Source organism: Oryx dammah, unplaced genomic scaffold (assembly GCF_014754425.2).
Source record: "Oryx dammah isolate SB20612 unplaced genomic scaffold, SCBI_Odam_1.1 HiC_scaffold_2, whole genome shotgun sequence".
In the NCBI taxonomy this organism is placed as follows: domain Eukaryota; kingdom Metazoa; phylum Chordata; class Mammalia; order Artiodactyla; family Bovidae; genus Oryx; species Oryx dammah.
The window spans coordinates 57470430-57494274 of NW_024070186.1; the positions used below are offsets into that span (position 1 = coordinate 57470430).

Genomic DNA, 23845 nt, shown 5'->3' on the forward strand with positions numbered 1-23845 from the left:
TTAACGTAATACTATTCTGTTGTTATTCTTTTTAATATTCCCTCTTTTTACAATAATAATCAAATGCTACATGCAGTCAAAAGCCAGGTTTATCATAATTTATCCTCTATAAAATAGACTTTTAAAAAATCAACGTATCTAACATTTTATTCTTGTCCCAGGTAACAATATGCTGTAACTAAATACTTCTTCCCCTCTATGTTCTCCAGGTTCACAGTGGAACAGGAAATTGATTTAAAAGATGTTTTGAAGGCTCTTGGAGTAACTGAAGTTTTCATCAAAAATGCAAATCTGACAGCCTTGTCTGGTAGGAAATAAACATCAATTTAAAAAATATATATTCCAAAAAGCTTTTTTATAATGATGATGGTGAAGCCTCTGTTTATTACAGATTTCTGAGGTAAAATATATTTATCAATTGCCAGATAAATATAGCGAATATATTTAACTTCTATAAGAAAATTATAAATACAGTCATAACATTAAATTTATGTTATTCTGATTCATGTCTTATCTTTGACAGTAGATTATATTCTCCAGAAGACCTGTCTTATACATCTTATAACATCTGACAGAATGCCTTGTAGATAATCAATAGATGTGTTGATTGAATATCTCAATATATCTGGTTATAATAAATCATATAGGAAAGAAAGAAGGAAGAAAGGATAACTGAGTACCTATTGTGAGAACTAGATGTTTTAAAAAGAACACTTGTGAGATAATGTAAATATTGTCCTGCTGCTGCTGCTGCTAAGTTGCTTCAGTCGTGTCCGACTCTGTGCGACCCCACAGACAACGGCCCACCAGGCTCCGCCGTCCCTGAGATTTTCCAGGCAAGAAAACTGGAGTGGGTTTCCATTTCCTTCTCCAATGCAGGAAAGTGAAAAGTGAAAGTGAAGTCGCTCAGTTGTGTCCGACTCTTCATGACCCCATAGACTGCAGCCTACCAGGCTCCTCCGTCCATGTGATTTTCCAGGCAAGAGTACTGAAGTGGGTTGCCATTGCCTTCTCCTAAATATTGTCCTAAGTCTTCAATAAAAAACAGTGGTTTTGAAGAAATAGCTTCAAATATACTTGGCATATTAGCTGTTGAGTAATTTATTTTAAATATCCCACAGGAAAACAAGCAGTTAAATTATTTGATTTCTTAATTTGATCAAGTTAAAAATATTAACATATTAGTAATAGTAATGTTAAGGTACTAAGAAATGTACAGTTCTTTTGGAAATACTTTACAGCAGCCAATTCTAAGACACTTGTGAGTATAAGTCTTAGTTAGATTAGATAATTATTTTCCATTATTTCTATAGAACATGAGAAATAATCCTTTTTCTGATGAGATAAAGACAGATATATATCAAGAAAAAAGATACTGACTGTGTGTAGGGCTTCTTTATAATCAATTTATTGAATCAAAGTCTCCAACTATAGAGAGAGTAGAGGTGATTAAAAAAAAATTCCTTAGCCTTTCATGTGTTTATAGGAAATAATTTAGATTTTTCTCTCCTGAAGCAGCAACCTATAGAAAAATCAAGCTGACTGAATAATAGCTTCTCAACCTGGAGTGTGAAGGCTCATGGACGAATTTAGAGAAGTGGATGCCTCCACCCCTGAAATTACATATAGGTGTGCATGGGTGTGTATGTGTGTGTGTACAAGAGAGAGAGACAGGGCAGAGGTAGCAGGTGCATAGCTTTCAAGAATTTCTCAAGGAGTCTACAATGGAAAAAGGCTTTATCCTCCAAGTTTTGGCTTGGGAAGATTGTTTTCTAACCAGTATTCAGCTTCTAGCAATGAGATGATACTGATGTATTCAATACCACAACTTCTACCCGTCATTTAGACAACTTACATCCCAAACACTAATAGAACTTTTCTACATGTCTACTATATGAATGTTCCTGTCCTCATGAGAGAAGTGAATGTTCCCTGAGGAAAGGTCCTCATGGCTCACATCCAGGCTTCTAGGGCTCTGAACTTTTGAGTAGGGTTGTCAAGAAGATAGGACTAGTGGAGATTCAGAAGGTAATGGGTACATTGTACTTGAGTCAGAAATATATTCATGGTTCAAGCATAGGATAATTTAAAGTTCTTATGCTCCTTTCCTTAGGAATTCAGAGAATTTGTCTGCTATACTGGCCAAATTCCAACTGGATAAGTATATTTTGCTTTCTTACCATGGCTCTATTTTCAGTTTGATTAGAGATTCCTCATTGTCTCACCCAAACATCTAGGTAGTTATTTCACACACAGAGAATATTTGCTGCTTTTCAGTCCTGAGGGAGTATCATTGTAGTGGCAAATTAATTATTGTGATCAGTGTGGCTTAAATTTTTTCACATATCTGGAAGGTTTATAAGGTAATATTTTATTGCCTCTACTGTCAGGGACAGTAGAGCATAAATGTACATATTAGTGCAGATTTGAAATCACCCTAGTCTCTTTCAGAGTTCATATAGTCTGTAGTGGAAAGTCTCTGCTCTTTGAACAAGCCTCCATCAGCACTGAATTTGTCTCAGCATCCTTCCTGCTCGCAGAGGCATTCCCAGTACTTGACCCAAGGCTGACACATAGTTGGTACACAGTAGACATCTGCTAGGGCTTCCCTGGTACATTGCAGATGTAGGAGATGCGGGTTCAATCCCTGGATTGGGACAATCCCCTGGGGGAGGGCATACCAACCCACTCCAGTATTCCTGCCTGAAGAATCCCATGGACAGAGGAGCCTGGTGAGCTGCAGTGCATAGGGTCACAAACAGTCGGACATGACTGAATTGATTGGGCATACAAAAACATCTGCTAGAAGATAAAACAAGGAAGAGCAGGAGAGAATAGGTTTATCTGGGGCCACCTTGTCTACTATATTTCTTGGATCATTTAACTCCTTAAAATATCAGTAAGAAATCCAGGATTGGCCTCAAACACTACCCAATTCAGATTTTCAGGATAACTGATGTAAGGTTAACTTCTCAAGCTTTCAGTGAGAATTCCTTGATTCTTAAATTTCTAGTTTTGCCAGAGTCTTGGAAATCCTGGCATACCAGCCACCCCAGCTAATACATTCTTCATTCTCTTTCTCTTTCCCTCTCTCTCTCTCTCTCACAAATATACGCATTACCTTATAAATCATTCATTCAGAAACCTTCTAGTGACACAACTATAAAAGCTGCCTCTCCATTCCTCTAAATTCAACAGCATTTATTCCCTGCATCATTTTGGGGGCACCATATGCTCTGTCTTATGTGGTTGGTGTCCTTTTCACATGTATACTTCTTTTCCCCAAATAACATGAAAACCCTGCTGATTAAAATGTTTATGACACTTAGTAATCCTTACAAGTACCTAGGAAAATTATAAACATGTATTTGGTTATTACTTTCTGCTTTAATGAAAATTTCATGGTGTTTACGTGATACAAATTAATTATATTGAGTGCCATGTCTATTCCTTCCATTTAACAACTCTTAGTAAGGCAGAGGGAGAAGGCAATGGCACCCCACTCCAGTATTCCTGCCTGGAAAATCCCATGGACGGAGGAGCCTGGTAGGCTGCAGTCCATGGGGTCGCTGAGGGTCGGACACGACTAAGCAACTTCACTTTCACTTTTCACTTCCATGCATTGGAGAAGGAAATGGCAACCCACTCCAGTGTTCTTGCCTGGAGAATCTCAGGGATGGGGGAGCCTGGTGGGCTGCCGTCTATGGGGTCACACAGAGTCGGACACGACTGAAGCGACTTAGCAGCAGCAGCAGTAAGGCAGAGAGGGTGAGCAAAGTACTAGGTCATAAAAATGAAGAAATGATTACACTGTTATACCTGCTCTGAAGAAACACACAGATTTGTGAGGAGAGAGACATAAACAGCTGGATTTAATAAAAGGAAGAGTGACAAAAAGGTTTTATTGTAGAGTGGTTCTTTTTTAAAAAATTAATTTTATTTATTTATTTAATTTTGTCTGTCCTGGGCCTTTATTGCTGCGTGCGGGCTTTCCTCTAGCTGCAGGGAGTAGGGGCTAGTCCCTAGTGGTGGTGCGCGGGCTTCTCATTGCAGTGCCTTCTCTTGTTGCAGAGCATGGGCTCTAGGCTGCACAGGCTTCAGTAGTTATAGTTCCTGGGCTCTGGAGCACAGGCTCAACTGTTGTGGTTCACAGGCTTTGTTACTCCATGGCACATGGGATCTCCCAGGATCAGGGATCAAACTCCTGTCTCCTGCACTGGCAGATGGATTCTTCACCACTGACCCACCAGGGAAGCCCCAGGCTGTAGCTTTTCAGATATGCAAGTCGATGCAGCCCTGTGGGCCCACAATTACTGGGCCCACAAACACTGCTGACCTCCAGATCAGATCTCAATGTGTCCCTAGGTGAGAGTTTGCACAAATCAGGGCTTCAAGGGAGTGAATAATTTCTTTCTGGGGAGGTACCAGCAAGCTGTGGCGAGGCCTAGGGAGGCTGAAGGAGGGTGTCTTCCTGCCTACATTCCCTGCAAGCGCCTCTGTAACCTGTACATGGAAACACACCTGCAGCCTGTCCCTCAGGTTGAAGCTCCAGGACAAGGCAATGAGCCTTTTTCACAGGCAGACTGGGGTGGTTTTAGTTTACTGTTTATGCAGTGCCCTGGGGGTAGGAGCCTCACAGAACTGTCTCTCTGATTGTCACAGTATGGGGTCGGGGGGCAGAAATGCAAACCCCCTGGCCACAAGGGCCAGGCAGTTAAGGGGCATCCCTGCATGGACTGTGCTCACTCCTCGGCTTTAGTAACACAGGTGAAGAGCACTGGGGGAAGGGCACACCCTTGCCTTTAGAAAGGCTGAGGATGAGCACTGGGAATGGGGCATACCCAAGACTTCAGCAAGGCTGAGCCTGTGCAAGCAAGGTACAGGGAGAGAGCAAACACAGCACTCACCTATGCCACTTCTCCAGCCGCTGCCTTTGTGTTGAATCCTGGAACAAGCGAGACCCTCTCATTTAAAAGGAGTGTCTCAAGTCCCCCTAGTGTGATTAGATTAACTAGTTTTCTGTGAGTATGGTTTCAGTGTGTCTGCCCTCTGATGCCCTCTTGGCAACAGCTACCATCTTACTTGGGTTTCTCTTACCTTGGGCGTGGGGTATCTCTTCACAGCTGCTCCAGCAAAGCATAGCCGCTGCTCCTTACCTTGGACGAGGGGTATCTCCTTACTGCCACCCTTCCTGACCTTCAACCTGGGATAGCTCCTCTAGGCCCTCCTGCGCCCGCACAGCCACAGCTCCTCAGGTTGCTCCTCCCAGCTGCCACCCCTGGCCTCGGGTGCAGGGTGGCTCCTCAGGGACACTGCCCCTGGCCTCGGGCATGAGGTGGCTTCTCCCGGCCGGCTGCTACTGACCTCAGACACAGGGTAGCTCCTCCGGGCCGCCGCCCCTGAACTCAGACTTGGGTAGCTTCTCTCGGCCGTGCCTGCACCGTCGCAGCCTGGCACTCTCGGCTGCTGCCCCTGACCTCGGACATGGGGTAACCCCTCTCTGCCGTGCTTACTGCGCAAGGTCGCAGGCACCTGCGCTTAGTGCGCCATGATAGGACACTGAAAGAGGAACTCCCCAGGTCAGTAGGTGCCCAATATGCTACTGGAGATCAGTGGAGAAATAACTCCAGAAAGAATGAAGGGATGAAGCCAAAGCAAAAACAATACCCAGCTGTGGATGTGACTGGTGATAGAAGCAAGGTCCGATGCTGTAAAGAGCAATATTGCACAGGAACCTGGAATGTCAGGTCCATGAATCAAGGCAAATTGGAAGTGGTCAAACAAGAGAGGGCAAGAGTGAACGTCAACATTCTAGGAATCAGTGAACTAAAATGGACTGGAATGAGTGAATTTAACTCGGATGACCATTATATCTACTACTGCGGGCAGGAATCCCTCAGAAGAAATGGAGTAGCCATCATGGTCAACAAAAGAGTCCAAAATGCAGTACTTGGATGCAATCTCAAAAATGACAGAATGATCTCTGTTTGTTTCCAAGGCAAACCATTCAATATCACAGTTATCCAAGTCTATGCCCCAACCAGTAATGCTGAAGAAGCTGAAGTTGAACAGTTTCATGAAGACCTACAAAACCTTTTAGAACTAACACCCCAAAAAGATGTCTTTTTCATCATAGGGGACTGGAATGCAAAAGTAGGAAGTCAAGAGACACCTGGAGTAACAGGCAAATTTGGCCTTGGAATGCGGAATGAAGCAGGGCAAAGGCTAATAGAGTTTTGCCAAGAAAATGCACTGGTCATAGCAATCACCCTCTTCCAACAACACAAGAGAAGACTCTACACATGGACATCACCAGATGGTCAACACCGAAATCAGATTGATTATATTCTTTGCAGCCAAAGATGGAGAAGCTCTATACAGTCAACAAAAACAAGACCAGGAGCTGACTGTGGCTCAGATCATGAACTCCTTATTACCAAATTCAGACTCAAATTGAAGAAAGTAGGGAAAACCACTAGACCATTCAGGTATGACCTAAATCAAATCCCTTATGATTATACAGTGGAAGTGAGAAATAGATTTAAGGGCCTAGATCTGATAGATAGAGTGCCTGATGAACTATGGAATGAGGTTCATGTCATTGTACAGGAGAGAGGGATCAAGACCATCCCCATGGAAAAAAAATGCAAAAAAGCAAAATGGCTGTCTGGGGAGGCCTTACAAATAGCTGTGAAAAGAAGAGAAGTGAAAAGCAAAGGAGAAAAGGAAAGATATAAGCATCTGAATGCAGAGTTCCAGAGAATAGTAAGAAGAGATAAGAAAGCCTTCTTCAGCGATCAATGCAAAGAAATAGAGGAAAAGAACAGAATGTGAAAGACTAGAGATCTCTTCAAGAAAATTAGAGATACCAAGGGAACATTTCATGCAAAGATGGGCTCGATAAAGGACAGAAATGGTATGGACCTTAACAGAAGCAGAAGATGTTAAGAAGAGGTGGCAAGAATACACAGAAGAACTATACAAAAATGATCTTCACGACCCAGGTAATCATGATGGTCTGATCACTAATCTAGAGCTAGACATCCTGGAATGTGAAGTCAAGTGGGCCTTGGAAAGCTTCGCTACGAACAAAGCTAGTGGAGGTGATGGAATTCCAGGGGAGCTGTTTCAAATCCTGAAAGATGATCCTGTGAAAGTGCTGAACTCAATATGCCAGCAAATTTGGACAACTCAGCAGTGGCCACAGGACTGGAAAATGTCAGTTTTCATTCCCATCCCAAAGAAAGGCAATGCCAAAAGAATGCTCAAACTACTGCACAATTGCACTCTTCTCACATGCTAGTAAAGTAATGCTCAAAATTCTCCAAGCCAGACTTGAGCAAAACATGAACCGTGAACTTCCTGATGTTCAAGCTGGTTTTAGAAAAGGCAGAGGAACCAGAGATCAAATTACCAACATCCTCTGGATCATGGAAAAAGCAAGAGAGTTCCAGAAAAACATCTATTTCTGCCTTATTGACTATGCCAAAGCCTTTGACTGTGTGGATCCCAATAAACTGTGGAAAATTCTGAAAGAGATGGGAATACCAGACCACCTGACCTGCCTCTTGAGAAACCTGTATGCAGGTCAGGATGCAGCAGTTTGAACTGGGCATGGAACAACAGACTGGTTCCAAATAGGAAAAGGAGTGTCAAGGCTGTATATTGTCACCCTGCTTATTTAACTTCTATGCAGAGTACATCATGAGAAACGCTGGACTGGAAGAAGCACAAGCTGGAATCAAGATTGCCAGGATAAATATCAATAACCTCAGATATGCAGATGACACCACCCTTATGGCAGAAAGTGAAGAGGAGCTAAAAAGCCTCTTGATGAACGTGAAAGAGGAGAGTGAAAAAGTTGGCCTAAAGCTCAACATGCAGAAAACGAAGATCATGGCATCTGGTCCCATCACTTCATGGGAAATAGATGGGGAACCAGTGGAAACAGTGTTAGACTTTATTTTTTTGTGCTCCAGAATCACTGCAGATGGTGACTGCAGCCATGAAATTAAAAGACACTTACTCCTTGGAAGAAAAGTTATGACCAACCTAGATAGTATATTCAAAAGCAGAGACATTACTTTGCCGACTAAGGTCCGTTTAGTCAAGGCTATGGTTTTTCCTGTGGTCATGTATGGATGTGAGAGTTGGACTGTGAAGAAGGCTGAGCGCCGAAGAATTGATGTTTTTGAACTGTGGTGTTGGAGAAGACTCTTGAGAGTCCCTTGGACTGCAAGGAGATCCAACTAGTCCATTCTGAAGATCAGCCCTGGGATTTCTTTGGAAGGAATGATGCTAAAGCTGAAACTCCAGTACTTTGGCCACCTCATGCGAAGAGTTGACTCATTGGAAAAGACTCTGATGCTGGGAGGGATTGGGGGCAGGAGGAGAAGGGGACGACCGAGGATGAGATGGCTAGATGGCATCACTGACTCGATGGACGTGAGTCTGAGTGAACTCCGGGAGTTAGTGATGGACAGGGAGTCCTGGTGGGCTGTGATTCATGGGGTCGCAAAGTCGGACACAACTGAGTGACTGAACTGAACTGAACAAGTCTCCCCAGCCCCTAGGTCCTCTGGACATAAGCCCCTTTGGTTTCCAAAGCCAGATATTTGGGGATCTCATCTCTGCAGTGCAGGTCCCTAGGGTTGGGTGAGTAGCTCTGGACCAGAAATCCTTCCCTACTGGAGGTCTTTGCACCAGGGTGTGGGATTTTTGGTGAGACTGATCCTCTGCCTCTCTTACCTGTCTCCATGAGGCCCTTTGACTTATTGTGGTCCCTCCCGTTGGTCAGCTGCTTATTAATTCTTTTCTAGCAGTCATTGTTCCATACATAGCAGTAGATTTGGTGTCTGTGGAAGCAGAGTTCAGGATTTTGCTCCATCACCATCTTAGACCGCCTCCTCTTAAGTATGTATTTAAGCTTTTAAATGAGCAGAATATTATGAATATCTTAGAAAATGATAGCAGTGGTTGCCTCAAGGACAGAAGCTATTAGGTGAGAGAGGGCTTTTGACTTCATAGCCCACTGTATTTGGTTTGGAAATTTACCTTGTGTATGTATGACTTCTTTAATATTCTTTGGTAAAGAATCCACCTGCTAAAGTAGGAGATGTAAGAGATGCAAGTTTAATTCCTGGGTCAGGAAAATCCCTTGGAGAAGGAAATGGCAACTCACTCCAGTATTCTTGCCCGGAAAATTCCATGGACAAAGGAGCCTGGAAGGCTGAAGTCTACGGGGCCCAAAGAATCAGACATGACTGGGTGCACATGCACACATTTAAAAACTAATAAAATCTTTTAAAAATAACATTAGCAGAATTTATAAATTTAAAAGCACCCAGAAAACAATTCAGTACTGTTGGGATGCTGTTACATTTTTAAATCATGTAATGAAAATTTTATCTTTCTTCAAAAATAGTAAATGTGATTTAGCAGTGAACAACAGCAGCGACAAAATACCCTGCTTCACATTTTCTTGCTTCAGGAAAAACTGAGTGACTTGAGAGTCCTTTGCTAAGACCCCTTGAATCCACTCTCATTTTCTGTTCCATGGCATCTACTTTCATTTCAGACTCTCATTACTGCTGCCCTAGACTATTTCAATAGCCTCCTAAACGGTTTCCAATCTCTCTTCCATCTAATCTGTCTTATCTACCACTGCCAAGATTAATCGCCTTAAAACTCACTCTCAGATCATTCCAGTTCCTGTTCAAAGCGTCCCTTCAGTCTGCCGTACACTATCCACTTCTCATCAGGACGTTCAGACCTCAGCTCCCTCCAGCCTCAGCTCCATCTGATTCCTTACACACAGTTTGTGCTCCAGCCAAACTGAACACTCGCTTGGCACCCCACATCCCCCCAACCATCCCATCTCTATGAAATCTCTCCCACCTGAAATATCTTTTGAACTGAGCCTCAGGTCAGATATCCCTAACTTTAATAAGTCACCATGATTATACCAACCAGAAGCTACTACTCCTTAACTACTACAATATTCTATTATTTTTCTTATGTCACATATGATGTTTGCTGCTGCTGCTGCTGCTGCTGCTGCTAAGTCGCTTCAGTCGTGTCTGACTCTGTGCAACCCCAGATATGGCAGCCCACCAGGCTCCCCCGTCCCTGAGATTCTCCAGGCAAGAACACTGGAGTGGGGTGCCATTGCCTTCTCTGACATATCATGTCTAGTCTCCTAAAATTATTTATGTATTAGGTATCCCCTGCCAGAATGTAAGCTCCCCCAAATTGATCCTTATGTGTTTAAGAAGCACCCAGCACTGTTGCTTTCTGCTTTGTACTCTCTGGATGAAAGAACAAATAAGATGAGACGCTCTGTATCTGTGGTGTTTATTTTTTCACCTCAGTTTGATGTCCATTACTTTTGACGCTAAATTCCATTAACATAAAACATAGTAAAGACTCATATAATAAACATGGAACCTAGAGAGTGCTAAGAATCATTTTCTTCTCAGGCTGTATTTTAAATGCTCATCTAGTTGCAGTGAGGATCCGGTTATAGAGTAGGGCTATTTTTGTAATGGAAATGAATGTCAGCATTTGGATTAATAGATAATCCTCTTGGAAGGTGTAAGGGGAAAGAGAAAGAGAGTACTAAATCCTTCAGCACAAAGTATGAGCTCTAATAAAGGAGCCAATAAAATAAAGGAATTAAGAAGATACAGCAAAAGCCATATTCAGGTCAGACTCAAGTACGTGGATTTGTGTTGTACTGACTCCTACATCCTGCCCTTGATTGTTCTCTTTCTTCTTCTGCCTGTAAGTCAGAGAGCTGCCTTTCTCTTCCAGCTATGGTTCCAACTGAAACCATAATTCCACTTCTCCCCCTACATTTTTGCCTGGACTGTTGCAACAACTGACAAAGTTGATCTTCTTGCCCCCAGCTGATTGCTCATCCAATTCACACTTTACAGCTGCTGCCACAGGTTTCTGCTAAAATCAGAGCAGTCGTGTCCTGTTCCTTCTGAATGAACCCTGGGCTCTCTAACATCATGATCCAAGCTCTTAAAATCGAGCATATTCCCTGCCACTCCCCTCCTCCTATAGCCCCGGCTTCAGTTGGACTTTCAGGTCATCACCACTGCTTCCCTCACCTTGCAAATGTAATTCCTGACGTGGGAATGCCCTTGTCCCCTTCTCCAACTTTTGCTCTTCTACTTATTCTTCAAGAACCAGTTCAAATGTCACCCTCCCTGAGCAGCTTCCTGGACATCGTTCCCTTCCTAGATGGTTTTTCTCTCCATCATCTGAACTCTGATAGTGCAAAGTGCTATCAGAGTTCTACTTTTCTTTAGATTGTTTGTTCTCTTACCTGTCACTAAGCCAAGAGCTCCTCAGAAGCCCGGAATGTGACATAGACGTCTTTCTGTCCTCAGAGCCCAACACAATGTGGGAAGCAGGATAGACCCTGGGTGGGAGCATGCCCTTAGGAGATGATCCTGGGCCCTGCCTTGCTCCAAGCTGGGGGGTTCTCTCGAGGCTCTGGCCCTCCTCACTCTCCACGCTCCGGTCACACAGGCCTTTTCTGAGTTCTTGAACACACCTGGCTTGTATCTGCATTGCACTAGCCTTTCTCCCATTTTACCGGAAACTCTGCCTTCAGGTCAGCCCAGCGCTGACTCCTCTGTATTCTTTAGGTCTCAGCTCAAATTAATCTCCTCAGACAAGCCTTTCTGAACATCTGATATCAGGCAGTTCCTCTTACCTGCCCTAGTCGCAGCTAACCCATCACTTCATCTTATTTCTTATACTTAATATACCCTGAAACTGTGGTCTTTCATTGATTCGCTTTTTTAAAAATCATCCTTATTATTTAATGTCTGGACTTCCGAGGTGACTTGGTGGTAAAAAGTGAAGTGAAAGTGTAAAGAATCTGCCTGCTAATGCAGGTGATGCAGGAGATGTGGGTTCAATCCCTGGGTCAGGAAAATCCCCTGGAGTAGGAAATGGCCACCCACTCCAGTATTCTTTCCTGGGAAACCCCATGGACAGAGGAGCCTGGCAGGGTCGCATGGAGTCGCAAAGAGTTGGACGCAGCTGAGCAGCTGAGCACACGTTCATTGAATGTCTGCTTTCCCTCCCAGGAAGGAACTATTTAGTGCATCATAGTGTACCCACCCAGTCCATGGGGTCGCCAAGAGTAGGGCACGACTGAGCGACTGCACTTTCGCTTTTCCCTTTCATGCACTGGAGAAGGAAATGGCAACCCACTCCAGTGTTCTTGCCTGGAGAATCCCAGGGATGGGGGAGCCTGGTGGGCTGCCGTCTATGGAGTCGCACAGAGTCAGACACGACTGAATCAACTTAGCAGCAGCAGCAGCAGCAGCAGCAGTGTACCCAGTGCATCAACAATATCAGGCACACAGGAGGTGCTCAGTACATGACTAAGTGAATGAGTGAACACATAAATGAATATTTGCTGGTCTATCACAAAATCTACGTGGAAAAACAAGCAAGCAAACACTATTCCCACCTTGAAGGAGCTCAGATTCTTAAAACCTTTCTAAAGGTCGTGGGTGGGGCTGAAGCTCAAAATATTTTAGCAGCTTAATTACAGAGACAGACATTTTTGGTACCCCAGGGTTCTGTTATGGAACTCCACTCATTTTGTTATTTTAAGCCTGTCTTTGGTGACGCAGCAATCTATTTAAATTGGCTGTTTAGGAACAGTGCCACGAAGGAAGCAGTGGCATCCTCCCGTATGAAGGCCAGCCTGCCAGCGTTATGTCCATCGCAGACACTCAGAGCCTCTGGTGCCCTGAACAATACCTCATGCAAGCAAGGTACTCAATAAATATTTGCTCAGCGGCTGAATGAATACCTTAGTATTTTGCTCTGCTGTTTTGGAAGAGCTTGTATTATCTCCCAGTTCTTCTCTGGGGGATCTAGGCTTTGCTGGCCCTGTTCCCATCTCATCCATTGTGAAAAGCCTTGCACCATGCTGCCCGGAGGAAAGTAGGACCAGTTATTTGGCAGCAATGTCTGCAGTCACCAGAAGACATCTGCTTGGGAACAGTGTGTGGATTTTTTTTTTGTGTGTGTGTGTTTCTCTTTCCCAGTGGTTTCTTTATTTCCATTTTTAGAGAATAGTTATCTTTTCTTGAAGCAATAAGATAAACTCATCAGTGTGAATCTCTTTAACTCCCCTTACATAGTGATGCCTCAAATACCTGAGTGCATATACTGGTGGTTGGCAGTGTCCCTGAAACTGGGGATTGAGACAGAAGATGAATAGCACAGGAAGGTCCAGGCCCTCAGGGAGTAAGTGGCCTAGCAGGAAAGATGGCCTTGATTGACACATAATTACGCAAGGATGAGCCATATAGGAGGGCAAACATAGAAGCTATGAACTTGCCTGTATTCCCGCATGACCTTATCTCCTTCTGTGATGTGGTGGCAGCATACTCTTTCTTAAGCCACTTACAGCTTATATTTTATTTCAATGTAACTGCTTGAAGTTTGTCCCTAAAGAAAAAGGTTCCATTTTCTTTTGTCCCCTCAGTATTCATGATGTGATTTCTCACTTTTTACATGTTCTCTCCTACTTGTACATCCAAAGAGGTGGCATTTCTCTCAAAGTTAAGTGTCCTGAGATCTTGTTTACAACTGCAGAAACCTGCTGTCTCTGGTGGGCTTGGGACATTGGTTTCAATCTTTATTTGCTGTCTTTGGAATATATATGAAGACATTGGTCGTTGAGTTACATTCCCTTTGCTCTTCCACTCAGTTAGATTTTCTAAGTTTTCTAGTGTGTGTGAGGTCTTTGTCTTCTTTCTGTCTCTCTGGGACTGTCTTCCATCCACTCTAATTAGTGTCATATGTTTCTATAGCCAGAATTGTGGTCATGGGGCCTGTAGAGTGACAATACCCACAGTCTTACTATTAAAATATGAAATAATTAACCCCTTTCATTTGGGCTTTCCTGGTGGCTCAAACAGTAGAAAATCAGCCTGCAATTCAGGACACCTGGGTTTGATCCCAGGATTGGGAAGATCCCTGGAAGAAGGGAATGGCTACCCACTCCAATATTCTTGACTGGAGAATCCCCATAGACAGAGGAGCCTGGCAGGATACAGTCCATGGGGTCACAAAAAATTGGACACGACTGAGCAACTAACACTTTCTTTTTCTTTCATTCAACAATTACTAAATGTTGGACTGTGGGCTTCTCTGATGGCTCAGTGGTAGAGGAGCCGGGCAGGCTACACAGTCCATGGGGTTGCAAAAGAATCAGACACAATTTAGTGACTAAAGAACAACAACAAAATATTGGATTAAATATTGGTAAATTCCGCAGGAAGCTCCCTCTACTTAGGTTAGTTCACTCCTTAGGCTCACTAGATGCTAGAAGCCAGGGACGCTAAGAGGAAGGACACAATCCTTGCCTAAAGAAGGTGGAAAATCCACTGAAAAAGAGAGATAACAGTATAAATATGATATATTATGAAGGCTTAAAAAGAATTAGATCCTGGGTTCAATGGGAAAGAGTGGTTAGTTCTACTTTAATGGGGGGTAGGAATCAGAGGAGTGCAGAAAAGTCCTGGTAGGGTTGGGAAAAAAAGTGAAGGTATTAGTTGCTCAGTCGTGTCTGACTCTTTGTGACCCTATAGACTGTAGCCCACCTGCCAGGCTCCTCTGCCCATTGAATTTTCCAGGCAAGAATACTGGAGTGGGCAGCCATTCCCTTCTCCAGGGGATCTTCCCAACCCAAGGATCGAACCCGGGTCTTCTGCATCACAGACAAATTCTTTACTTCTGAGGCACTAGGGAAGCCCAGGTAGGGTTGGAAGCTGAGCTTAAAAGAAGATTAGTGTCTGACTGTACAATGGTTTAGGGAGTTTCCAGGGAAACAAAGACACAGAAGTGATAAAGTGTGGTATGCTCAAGCCACTGCAGTTCAAAAAGTCTGGAACACAGTGGGTAGAGTGAAGAATGCTAAACGAAAGAGGCAGAGTCAACCTCACGGAGGCCTTCATACTACATCCTGAGCAGGCATGTAGGTATGTGATATACTGAACGGGAGATGGGAGGGCAGGCTACCAGGATAGAGGATAAGGGTTTAAATAGGGGAGTAGCAAAAATTGGTTTGTGTTTGATGGTCATCCCAGAGGAAACTTGTGATGTGAACTAGAGGCAGAGCAGTTTTAACTGCTGACATCCCCAGAAACTCATTTTAAAAAAGGATTTGTATATGCTTCTGGGTTTAATTTTCTGATTTTAAAGAATTCTACCTCCATGTTAATAAGTGAGTTTGGCCTATGATTTTCTTTTTTTAGACAGTCCCAACCTAGACAGCATAGTAAAAAACAGAGACATTACTTTGCCAACAAAGGTCTATCTAGTCAAGGCTATGGTTTTTCCAGTGGTCGTGTATAGATGTGAGAGTTGGACTGTGAAGAAAGCTGAGCACCGAAGAACTGATGCTTTTGAACTGTGGTGTTGGAGAAGACTCTTGAGAGTCCCTTGGACTGCAAGGAGATCCAACCAATCCATCCTAAAGGAGATCAGTCCTGGGTGCTCATTGGAAGGACCGATGTTGAAGCTGAAACTCCAGTACTTTGGCCACCTCATGTGAAGAACTGACTCATTTGAAAAGACCCTGATGCTGGGAAAGATTGAGGGCAGGAGGAGAAGGGGATGACAGAGGATGAGATGGTTGGATGGCATCACCGACTCAATGGACATGGGTTTGGGTAGAGTCCAGGAGTTGGTGATGGTGTGCTGCAGTTTATGGGGTCGCAAAGAGTCGGACATGACTGAGTGACTGAACTGAACTGAACTTGTTTATTTTTAATAGGAATGTTAAGACTACCCAGAGATGACTTAGATTTCTTTTATTCTCTTTCTAGAGTCTGGAATAGTTTTATCTCGGAAAATTCTATCTATTTCTAGAAGATTTGGTTAAAGTTCCCTAGAAAACCATCTAAGCTTGGAGTCTTTAATTTTGAGGGTTGGGGAAGACTCTGTCTACTGATTCAGCTACTTTAATGCTTACTGGACTATTCAGACTTTCTATATTTTTCCTTGATTCAACTTTCTGATTTATGTATGTTTGTAAAATTGTCCAGTTGATGGCAAATCTTCTGTTTCAAAGTTATCCACATAAAGGAGCACAAGAAACCTTGAGGGGAGGTGGAAATATTCTTTATCTTATTTGTGGAAGTGAGGTCATAGATATACACATCTATCAGAATTTACCAAATTGTGTATTATAAACAGATACAGTGCATAGTAAATAATTTATACCCCTTAAAGTTGATTAAGCTTCCCGGTGATGCTAGTGGTAAAGAACCCACCTGCCAGTACAGGAGATGTAAGAGATGCAGGTTTAATCCCTGGGTCAGGAAGATCCCCTGGAGGAGGAAATGGCAACCCACTATAGTATTCTTGCCTGAAGAATCCCATGGAGTCTGGTAGGCTACAGTTCATAGAGTTGCAAAGAGTCAGATGTGACTGAAGCGACTTAGGACACACACAAAGTTGATTAACATTTCTCTGCAGGAAATTATACACAGTATTCTTTGTGATTTTTAAAAATTCTCTTCTATGGACACTCCTTACCTAGGTACTGCCACTTTCACACTCAGGGCCATTGATGTGTGACCCTGCATTAACTGGCAGACTGATAAAAATGGACGGCAGAATCTGAAAATAATATAGCACCATTTAGATACTAAATAGTTAATATATTTTACTTTCTTGGAGTTCAGTGTTTTGCCAACTAAATTGTTTTTACTAGTTACTTAATGCAATTGATATTTTTCTTTTCATTTGCTAAAAAGGACTAGTCGTCTGGATTTTAGAGAGCTAGGTATACTTGTTTAATGTAAAACTTTATGCCTTCTAATTTTCTTCTAGTTATTAAATGCATTCTAGAAGAAAATATCATATGTGAGATGGACTATTTCATAAGTCAGGGCTTATATCTTATTGCTAAAAATGAGCTGAAGAAGGAATAGATCTATGAAAAGTATAATCAGAGGTGCCACCAATTTGTCTTGAGGCTTATTCAGAACAAGCAGGAGCTGTTCAAGAGGTGTACCAAAAATGTTGTCGAACATCATTTTCTAACCCTATCAGATAATTATGTGTTTTTGAAAGTAGTACTAAGCAGTTTAATGGGAAATCAATTCTGCTTTTACTGAGTGGAGCTCGGCATCAGCAACAAAGCTAATTATCTTAAATTTGAAGTAGACCTCCTGGAGTGAAAAAAAAAAAAGTACAAACTTGAGTAATCCTTTCTCTTGCTTCCTTGTGCTATTTTTTCTTTTTTCTGTATTTGAGGTACCTCCTGGTTGTTTTGTTTTAATGTTGAAGAGAAGTTGGAAGCGCAAGACTAAATGTTGTTGTATTGTATCATTTGCTAGGACTCCCATAACAAAGCACTACAGACTGAGTGGCTTAAATAACAGACATTTATTTCATCATAGTTGTAGAGGCTGAAAGTCCAAGATTAAGGTGTCTTCAGGGTTGGTTTCTTATGAGACCTCTCTCTTTGAGTTATAGATGACCATCTTCTATGTCTTCACATGTTGTATTAGTCAGTGTTCTCCAGATAAAACAGATCCAACAGGATGAATCGATATACACACACAGATGGCTATGTGCATTTGTGTCTATATAGACATTTACACACACACACACACACACACACACAGATTGAGATTTATTTTAAGGAGTTGGCTTGCACAATTGTGCAGGATACGTGGGTTTGACCCCTGGGTTGGGAAGATCCCCTGGAGAAGGAAATGGCAACCCACTCTAGTATTCTTGCCTGGGAAATCCCATGGACAGAGGAGCCTGATGGACTACAGTCCATGGGGTCACAAAGAGTAAGACACAACTTGGCGACTAAAGAACAACAGCAATTTCCAAATACAGTCCTATCATGAAATCTTGAGGGTTAGAGCTTCAGTATATGCATTTTAGAGAACAAATTCAAGCTGCTGCTGCTGCTAAATCACTTCAGTCATGTCCGACTCTGTGCAACCCCAGAGACTCTGTGCAGCCCACCAGGCTCCCCCGTCCCTGGGATTCTCCAGGCAAGAACACTGGAGTGGGTTGCCATTTCCTTCTCCAATGCATGAAAGTGAAAAGTGAAAGTGAAGTCTCTCAGTTGTGTCCGACTCAGCAAGCCCATGGACTGCAGCCTACCAGGCTCCTCCATCCATGGGATTTTCCAGGCAAGAGTACTGGAGTGGGGTGTCATTGCCTTCTCTGAAATTCAAGCTACAACAGCCATCAAATTAAAAGTAAGCATAACTGGAAAGACAATTCAAAGGGAAAAACAGCCCTCCTAATATTAAAAGTGTTATTTAGCCTGACTTTAAGATAAAGCGTGTTTTTGAAACCTGAGATAAACCAATTAACTGGAATGGGAAATAACTTTTTAATATAGTCATATTTCTACAATCTAGAAGTCGAGTTTGTTTTCCTTTGCCAAGGATATTTATATTATCACAGTAATTAGAGATTAGATTTTTAAAATATTTCTTATTTTGGTTATATGTGAATTTCTACCCATTTCACTTTATGTTTTTAAGTTTCAAGTTAGAAACAGGTAAGGAGTTTTTCTTGAGTTATGAACTAATTTGAAATTGTTATGAAAAACAAAGCCACATTTTGCTTTTCCTGGCAATATATGAAATAAACGATGGGAATATTACCAATAAAATGGAGGAGAAAATTAGCAAGAGAATATAATATAAAAGACAGAACAGAAAATACATCTTCAACAGTTCTCTCAAATCAATAAAAGTAATCTTACAACATTATCTCATATGTTTTATATCAGTACCTTATGTCACTTATGTTTTTCAGATCTGTTTAACTAAAGGGTAAAGTGCTTCCCTATCTCTGATACCAAAAAAAAAAAAAAAAAAAGCTTCTGTTATCGCTCTCTTTTTTTTTTTGCAGATAACAAAGAGATTTTCCTTTCCAAAGCAATTCACAAGTGCTTCATAGAGGTCAATGAAGAAGGCTCAGAAGCTGCTGCTGCCTCAGGTGCCAAACTATGGTTTTCCCAAATCTCACCTTTTCTAGATTTGTATTCTTAAAGCAATCTTGGGTGGGGGAATGGGAGTCATTTTTAGAACCAAGTCATAAAACTGATGCTGCCCTCACTTAGAAGTCAAGCTAATGATGAACCTGCTAGGATTTTCCAAATAGGATATGAAACATGCATTCATTTCAGTGCCCCATGCAGAGTCACTCCCATCTCTAATGAGAGGCAGGAGGAGATTGTCAGCTCTGCAGAATAGATTTTCCTGCTGTGCTGTCCATTTAAATATTTAAAATATTTCCCTTCTGCCCCATTAAACATTTTTCTTTCTATTTAATTATTTGTGGGAGTTAGTTCTTAATTTTGTCAGTGAAGAGCTTTGATTTTTTTAAAAGCCCATGCACAAGCATACATGATAGCATGCAATACTAAATTTTAAGTTAATAATAAAATAATAATTTTAAATGAAAATTTTTAAAAATTTACCTAAATAATGCATCAAAAACAACAACAACAACAACAACAATAACAGTCAATGTCCTTAATTATTCTGAACATTCTGATTTCCTTAGTTAAGTGAGAAGGATTTTTCTTTTCTCATTTATTTGTTTGATTTTATTTCAATATCATGTTCAACAGCCATCACCAAATTTTAAAAGGATTTTTCCCTTCTCTAGTAAAATGTAACACATCATGTTTGTACACATTTTTAACCTCTGCATATATTTACCCATTAAAAGGATCTCATCAGTTAAAACGGTGTTTGAGGGAGGAAATAGAAACAGTAGTCTCAGGCATTGAGAAAGCTTCAAATCTTACATCATTTAATCTTGGCCTTTTCCTGACAACACATCACCCTGCAGCAAGTATAAAATGATTATCCCACAATAAGGACCTCAAGGGAATTCAGTTTCCCAGCTGTAGGAAACATCATTGAATCTCTCCCTGCTGTATTTTCTCTTTAATCACTGCTGTTCTGGCCACTTGCTAGAAGCCTGGTGACTTGCTCTGTAAAATCCCCATTTCAGATAAAAGAAATGATGATTTGGTAATATAAAGAAACTGGGGGAGGGGAAAACTGGAGGAGAGTATTTGGTTTTTGTTTTTGTTTTTTTTCCACTTTCCTTGACTTAAGTCATTTTATTAAAGCCGTAAGTATTTGTCTGAGACCGAGAATAAAAATTTGTAATAGGCAGAATAAATTATCCTCTGTTTTCGGTGGGGTGATGGGAAGAAACTGTGTGTGTGTACATGTGTGTGTACGTATTTGTTTTTCTTTAAGATCAAATAGAGATATTAGCTCATTTACAATTTTTCTCTCTTTAAGTCTTTAAAATCTTGCTTTGTGTAAATCATTACCTTTGTGCTAAACATAGATGGTTTGGAGAAATTGCTCATTAGTCCCTGCATATCCACAGACATGTAATTACTTTCTCTCTGTGCTACAGGAATGATTGCAATTAGCAGGATGGCTGTGTTGTATCCTCAAGTTATTGTCGACCATCCATTTTTCTTTCTTATCAGGAACCGGAGAACAGGTAAGTCTGTTGTGAGAACAGAACTTTATTTATGGCCAAAAAGAAATCATTTGTTAATTGAAAACATATTCCTGCATTTTTATCAGATAATTTCTAATGTTCAAATGATTTTTTAAGTGACAATAATTTATTCACATTCTTATCTTTAGAACATTGCTAATTGTAAGCAAGAAGGAAAATAAATAGCTTTAGATCAACTCCTTTTTTGTTCACTCCCTACCCAATGCAGGTACAATCCTATTCATGGGACGAGTCATGCATCCTGAAACTATGAACGCCAGTGGACATGATTTTGAGGAACTTTAATCATTTTATTTGAGTAACAAAGAAAATAGTAACTTAGCACATTATGTTTGCAACTGGTATATATTTGAGACTTGTGTTTTACAATATATCTTAAAATAATATTTAAAATAGTTCCTGAAAAAATAATGTATGTAAATTATAAGCCAACTTGTCAAGGAATGTTATCAGTATTATTGAGATAATGGTCCTGTCATGTCATTGTGTTTGTTGTGCTAGTATTTAAAATAAAAGTACATAGTGAACATGTGAACAGCTCTGTTTTTCATTTTAGAAGTTGTAACATATAGATACCTCTAGGGAGAATTTGGAAACAGTGGTACTTCTGGACTTCTTAAGTCTTTCATAATTGTGCAGAAACAAAGCACCAAAGTAAATTAGTGTTATTCACTTATACATAACAAGCAACAACTAGTGAGGTATTTTTGTGGACAGCTACTCCACAAAAACTCTGATTGCTATTTCTCTGAAGACAGTGTATAGTTTAAAATAAAAATCTGCAAACTAAACATCTTTTATGTGGCTCCATGAAAAACTTGTTAGGAAAAAATTGGGGCTATGCCAACCCATAGCTTATAGCTCTAGCTTATTGACTATGTCTTTAAAGATCCACTTGGCTTCATAAGGATGATATAGATTACAAGCCTGGTATATCACCATGTTTTGCTGCTGCAAGTAAAATCTGACCTACAACTTAGTTCCCCCAGGTCCCCAAATAAGCCAGATGAGCAAATTAATAATAAAAATATGCCCTCTGGTATGTCACTGGAGAATAAACTAGAAAAACTCTGCTGGTACAGATATTGGAAACTAGCAGGTCACAGGCCAAAAGCTGCTCACAGGGATGTTCTTATTTGTTCTGTGTAAGAGGTTTTCCTTTTTTGAACTTAAAGATCTGTAATTGGAGAATCGCATTCCTTGTTTTTCCCATTGGTTCCTGATGGTTCTGGAATACACTTGTGTTTGAGACCTCTTGAGAGATACGTCCTTTGCGTAATGTTTTGCTTTTATTTTCTAGTACAAATGTTGTCAATTCCAGTGGGAACAGTATCAATTTCTTAAGTTCTCTAGTAAATTCTTTTGTTATCCTGTGGCTGAAATAACAGCATTCCTTTGTTGAGGGGTGGGGGGTGGGTACATGGGGGAAGGAATAATCTCATCAGATTCCATGAGTAGACCCAGACTCATTTAATGCCAAATGTTTGATTCTTTGATTAATAATTTCTGAAAAAGTTTGAAATGTTTCGAAATTTAACAGAAACAGTTTGATTGTGACTTTCTTGTATGTTAGGTATCTTGCTATGATTTGGAGCTGTTAAGAAGATTGATATTATTAACTTTAATTCTGTTCAGGAGAACTGTGGTTTAGAGCAAGCAGGCCTGACTTTGACATACTGAATTCTAAACTGAGAGGAAAAACTTGAAAATCTGCATTTTTAAAAAGTCCCTTTGGTGATTTTGTTATACACTAAATCTTGAATGTTGCTAAATAAAGGATACGTGTGGAACACTTAAATATTATTTGTTTGCATGAATGAGTATTCAATCGTTCAGTCACTTCCAACTCTGTGACCCTGTCGTCTGTAGCCCACAAGGCTCCTCTGTCCATGGGGATTCTCCAGGCAAGAATACTGGAGTGGGTTGCCATTTCCTCCTCCAGGGGATCTTCCTGACCCAGGGATTGAACCCACATGTCCTGCGTCCCGTAGCATTGGCAGGCGGATTCTTTACCAATGAACCCCTGGGAAGCCTCACTAGTTGTTTAAATGTGGTTAATTTATAGAAAATTAGATCAATCAATGAAGTACCCTAAATTGGTTTTTTATGTGTAATGTGATCACTTGGGTATCTAATTAAAAATGCAGATTCTCATTTAGTAGCTTTGGGGTGGGACCTGAAATTCTACATTTTTAACAAGTTCCCAGGCGATGCCATTACTGTTGGCCCATTGACTCAGGTTGGTAGCAAAGCTCCACTTAACATAGGTTTACATGTTTGATATTTTTACATATTGAAACAGAAAAATTTTATAATTTTCATGCAACTTGGAGAGATTCAAGAGAGAGGGTTGTAGTTTACATTGAGTGCAGACTTCTTTTGCATATTAGAACACTTGAAATATAGTCTTTAAAAATATAAAGACATTTATAGGCAATGCCCACAAAAGAATTTATGAGTATCCAAGGATACAATATTTAACATTTAATCTTTTACTACTTGTATATTCAGAAGACTTATAGTTTATTCATAAAGCTGAGGTTATTTGAGACCAGCATTCTCATTTTCATTTATAATGTACACAGGCTGTTGATTCAGTATTGATATTCTGAGTTTGTGAAGTTCTTTATTACCGTTTCACTACTTCTTAAGCATTACCTATATTGTTATACCTGTGTAGCCATCAGTCAACTAGATGAGTTACCTATAAGGGACAGTAAACATCATTAGACAAGCATATGAATTTTATAAAGTCCAAAATGTAATTTTTATTTGCTGATACAAAATTAAACTTTACCATTCAGAATGTTTACCTTCAGTTCAGTTCAGTTGCTCAGTCGTGTCCCATTCTTTGCGACCCCATGAATCACAGCACACCAGGCCTCCCTGTCCATCACCAACCCCCGGAGTTCACTCAAACTCAGGTCTATCGAGTCAGTGATGCCATCCAGCCATCTCATCCTCTGTCGTCCCCTTCTCCTCCTGCCCCCAATCCCTCCCAGCATCAGAGTCTTTTCCAATGAGTTAACTCTTCACATCAGGTGGCCAAAGTACTGGAGTTTCAGCTTTAGCATCAGTCCTTCCAAAGAACACCCAGGACTGATCTCCTTTAGAATAGACTGGTTGGATCTCCTTGCAGTCCAAGGGACTCTCAAGAGTCTTCTCCAACACCACAGTTCAAAAGCATCAATTCTTCGGCGCTCAGCCTTCTTCACAGTCCAACTTTCACATCCATACATGACCACTGGAAAAACCATAGCCT

General features: G+C 41.1%; 1 protein-coding gene across 2 annotated transcripts in view; it reads left to right on the forward strand.

Moving 5' to 3' along the window:
- Positions 1 to 21605, forward strand: part of SERPINI1 (serpin family I member 1) — an 82351-nt gene extending 60746 nt beyond the window's left edge. For both annotated transcript variants that reach the window (XM_040248323.1, XM_040248327.1), the window contains exons 6-9: positions 210 to 307; positions 18940 to 19026; positions 20473 to 20562; positions 20792 to 21605. In XM_040248323.1, coding sequence (XP_040104257.1) covers positions 210 to 307; positions 18940 to 19026; positions 20473 to 20562; positions 20792 to 20868 — 352 coding nt within the window. In that variant the 3' untranslated portion in view covers positions 20869 to 21605. The remainder of the gene's footprint in view (positions 1 to 209; positions 308 to 18939; positions 19027 to 20472; positions 20563 to 20791) is intronic.
- Positions 21606 to 23845: the final 2240 nt, after the last annotated feature.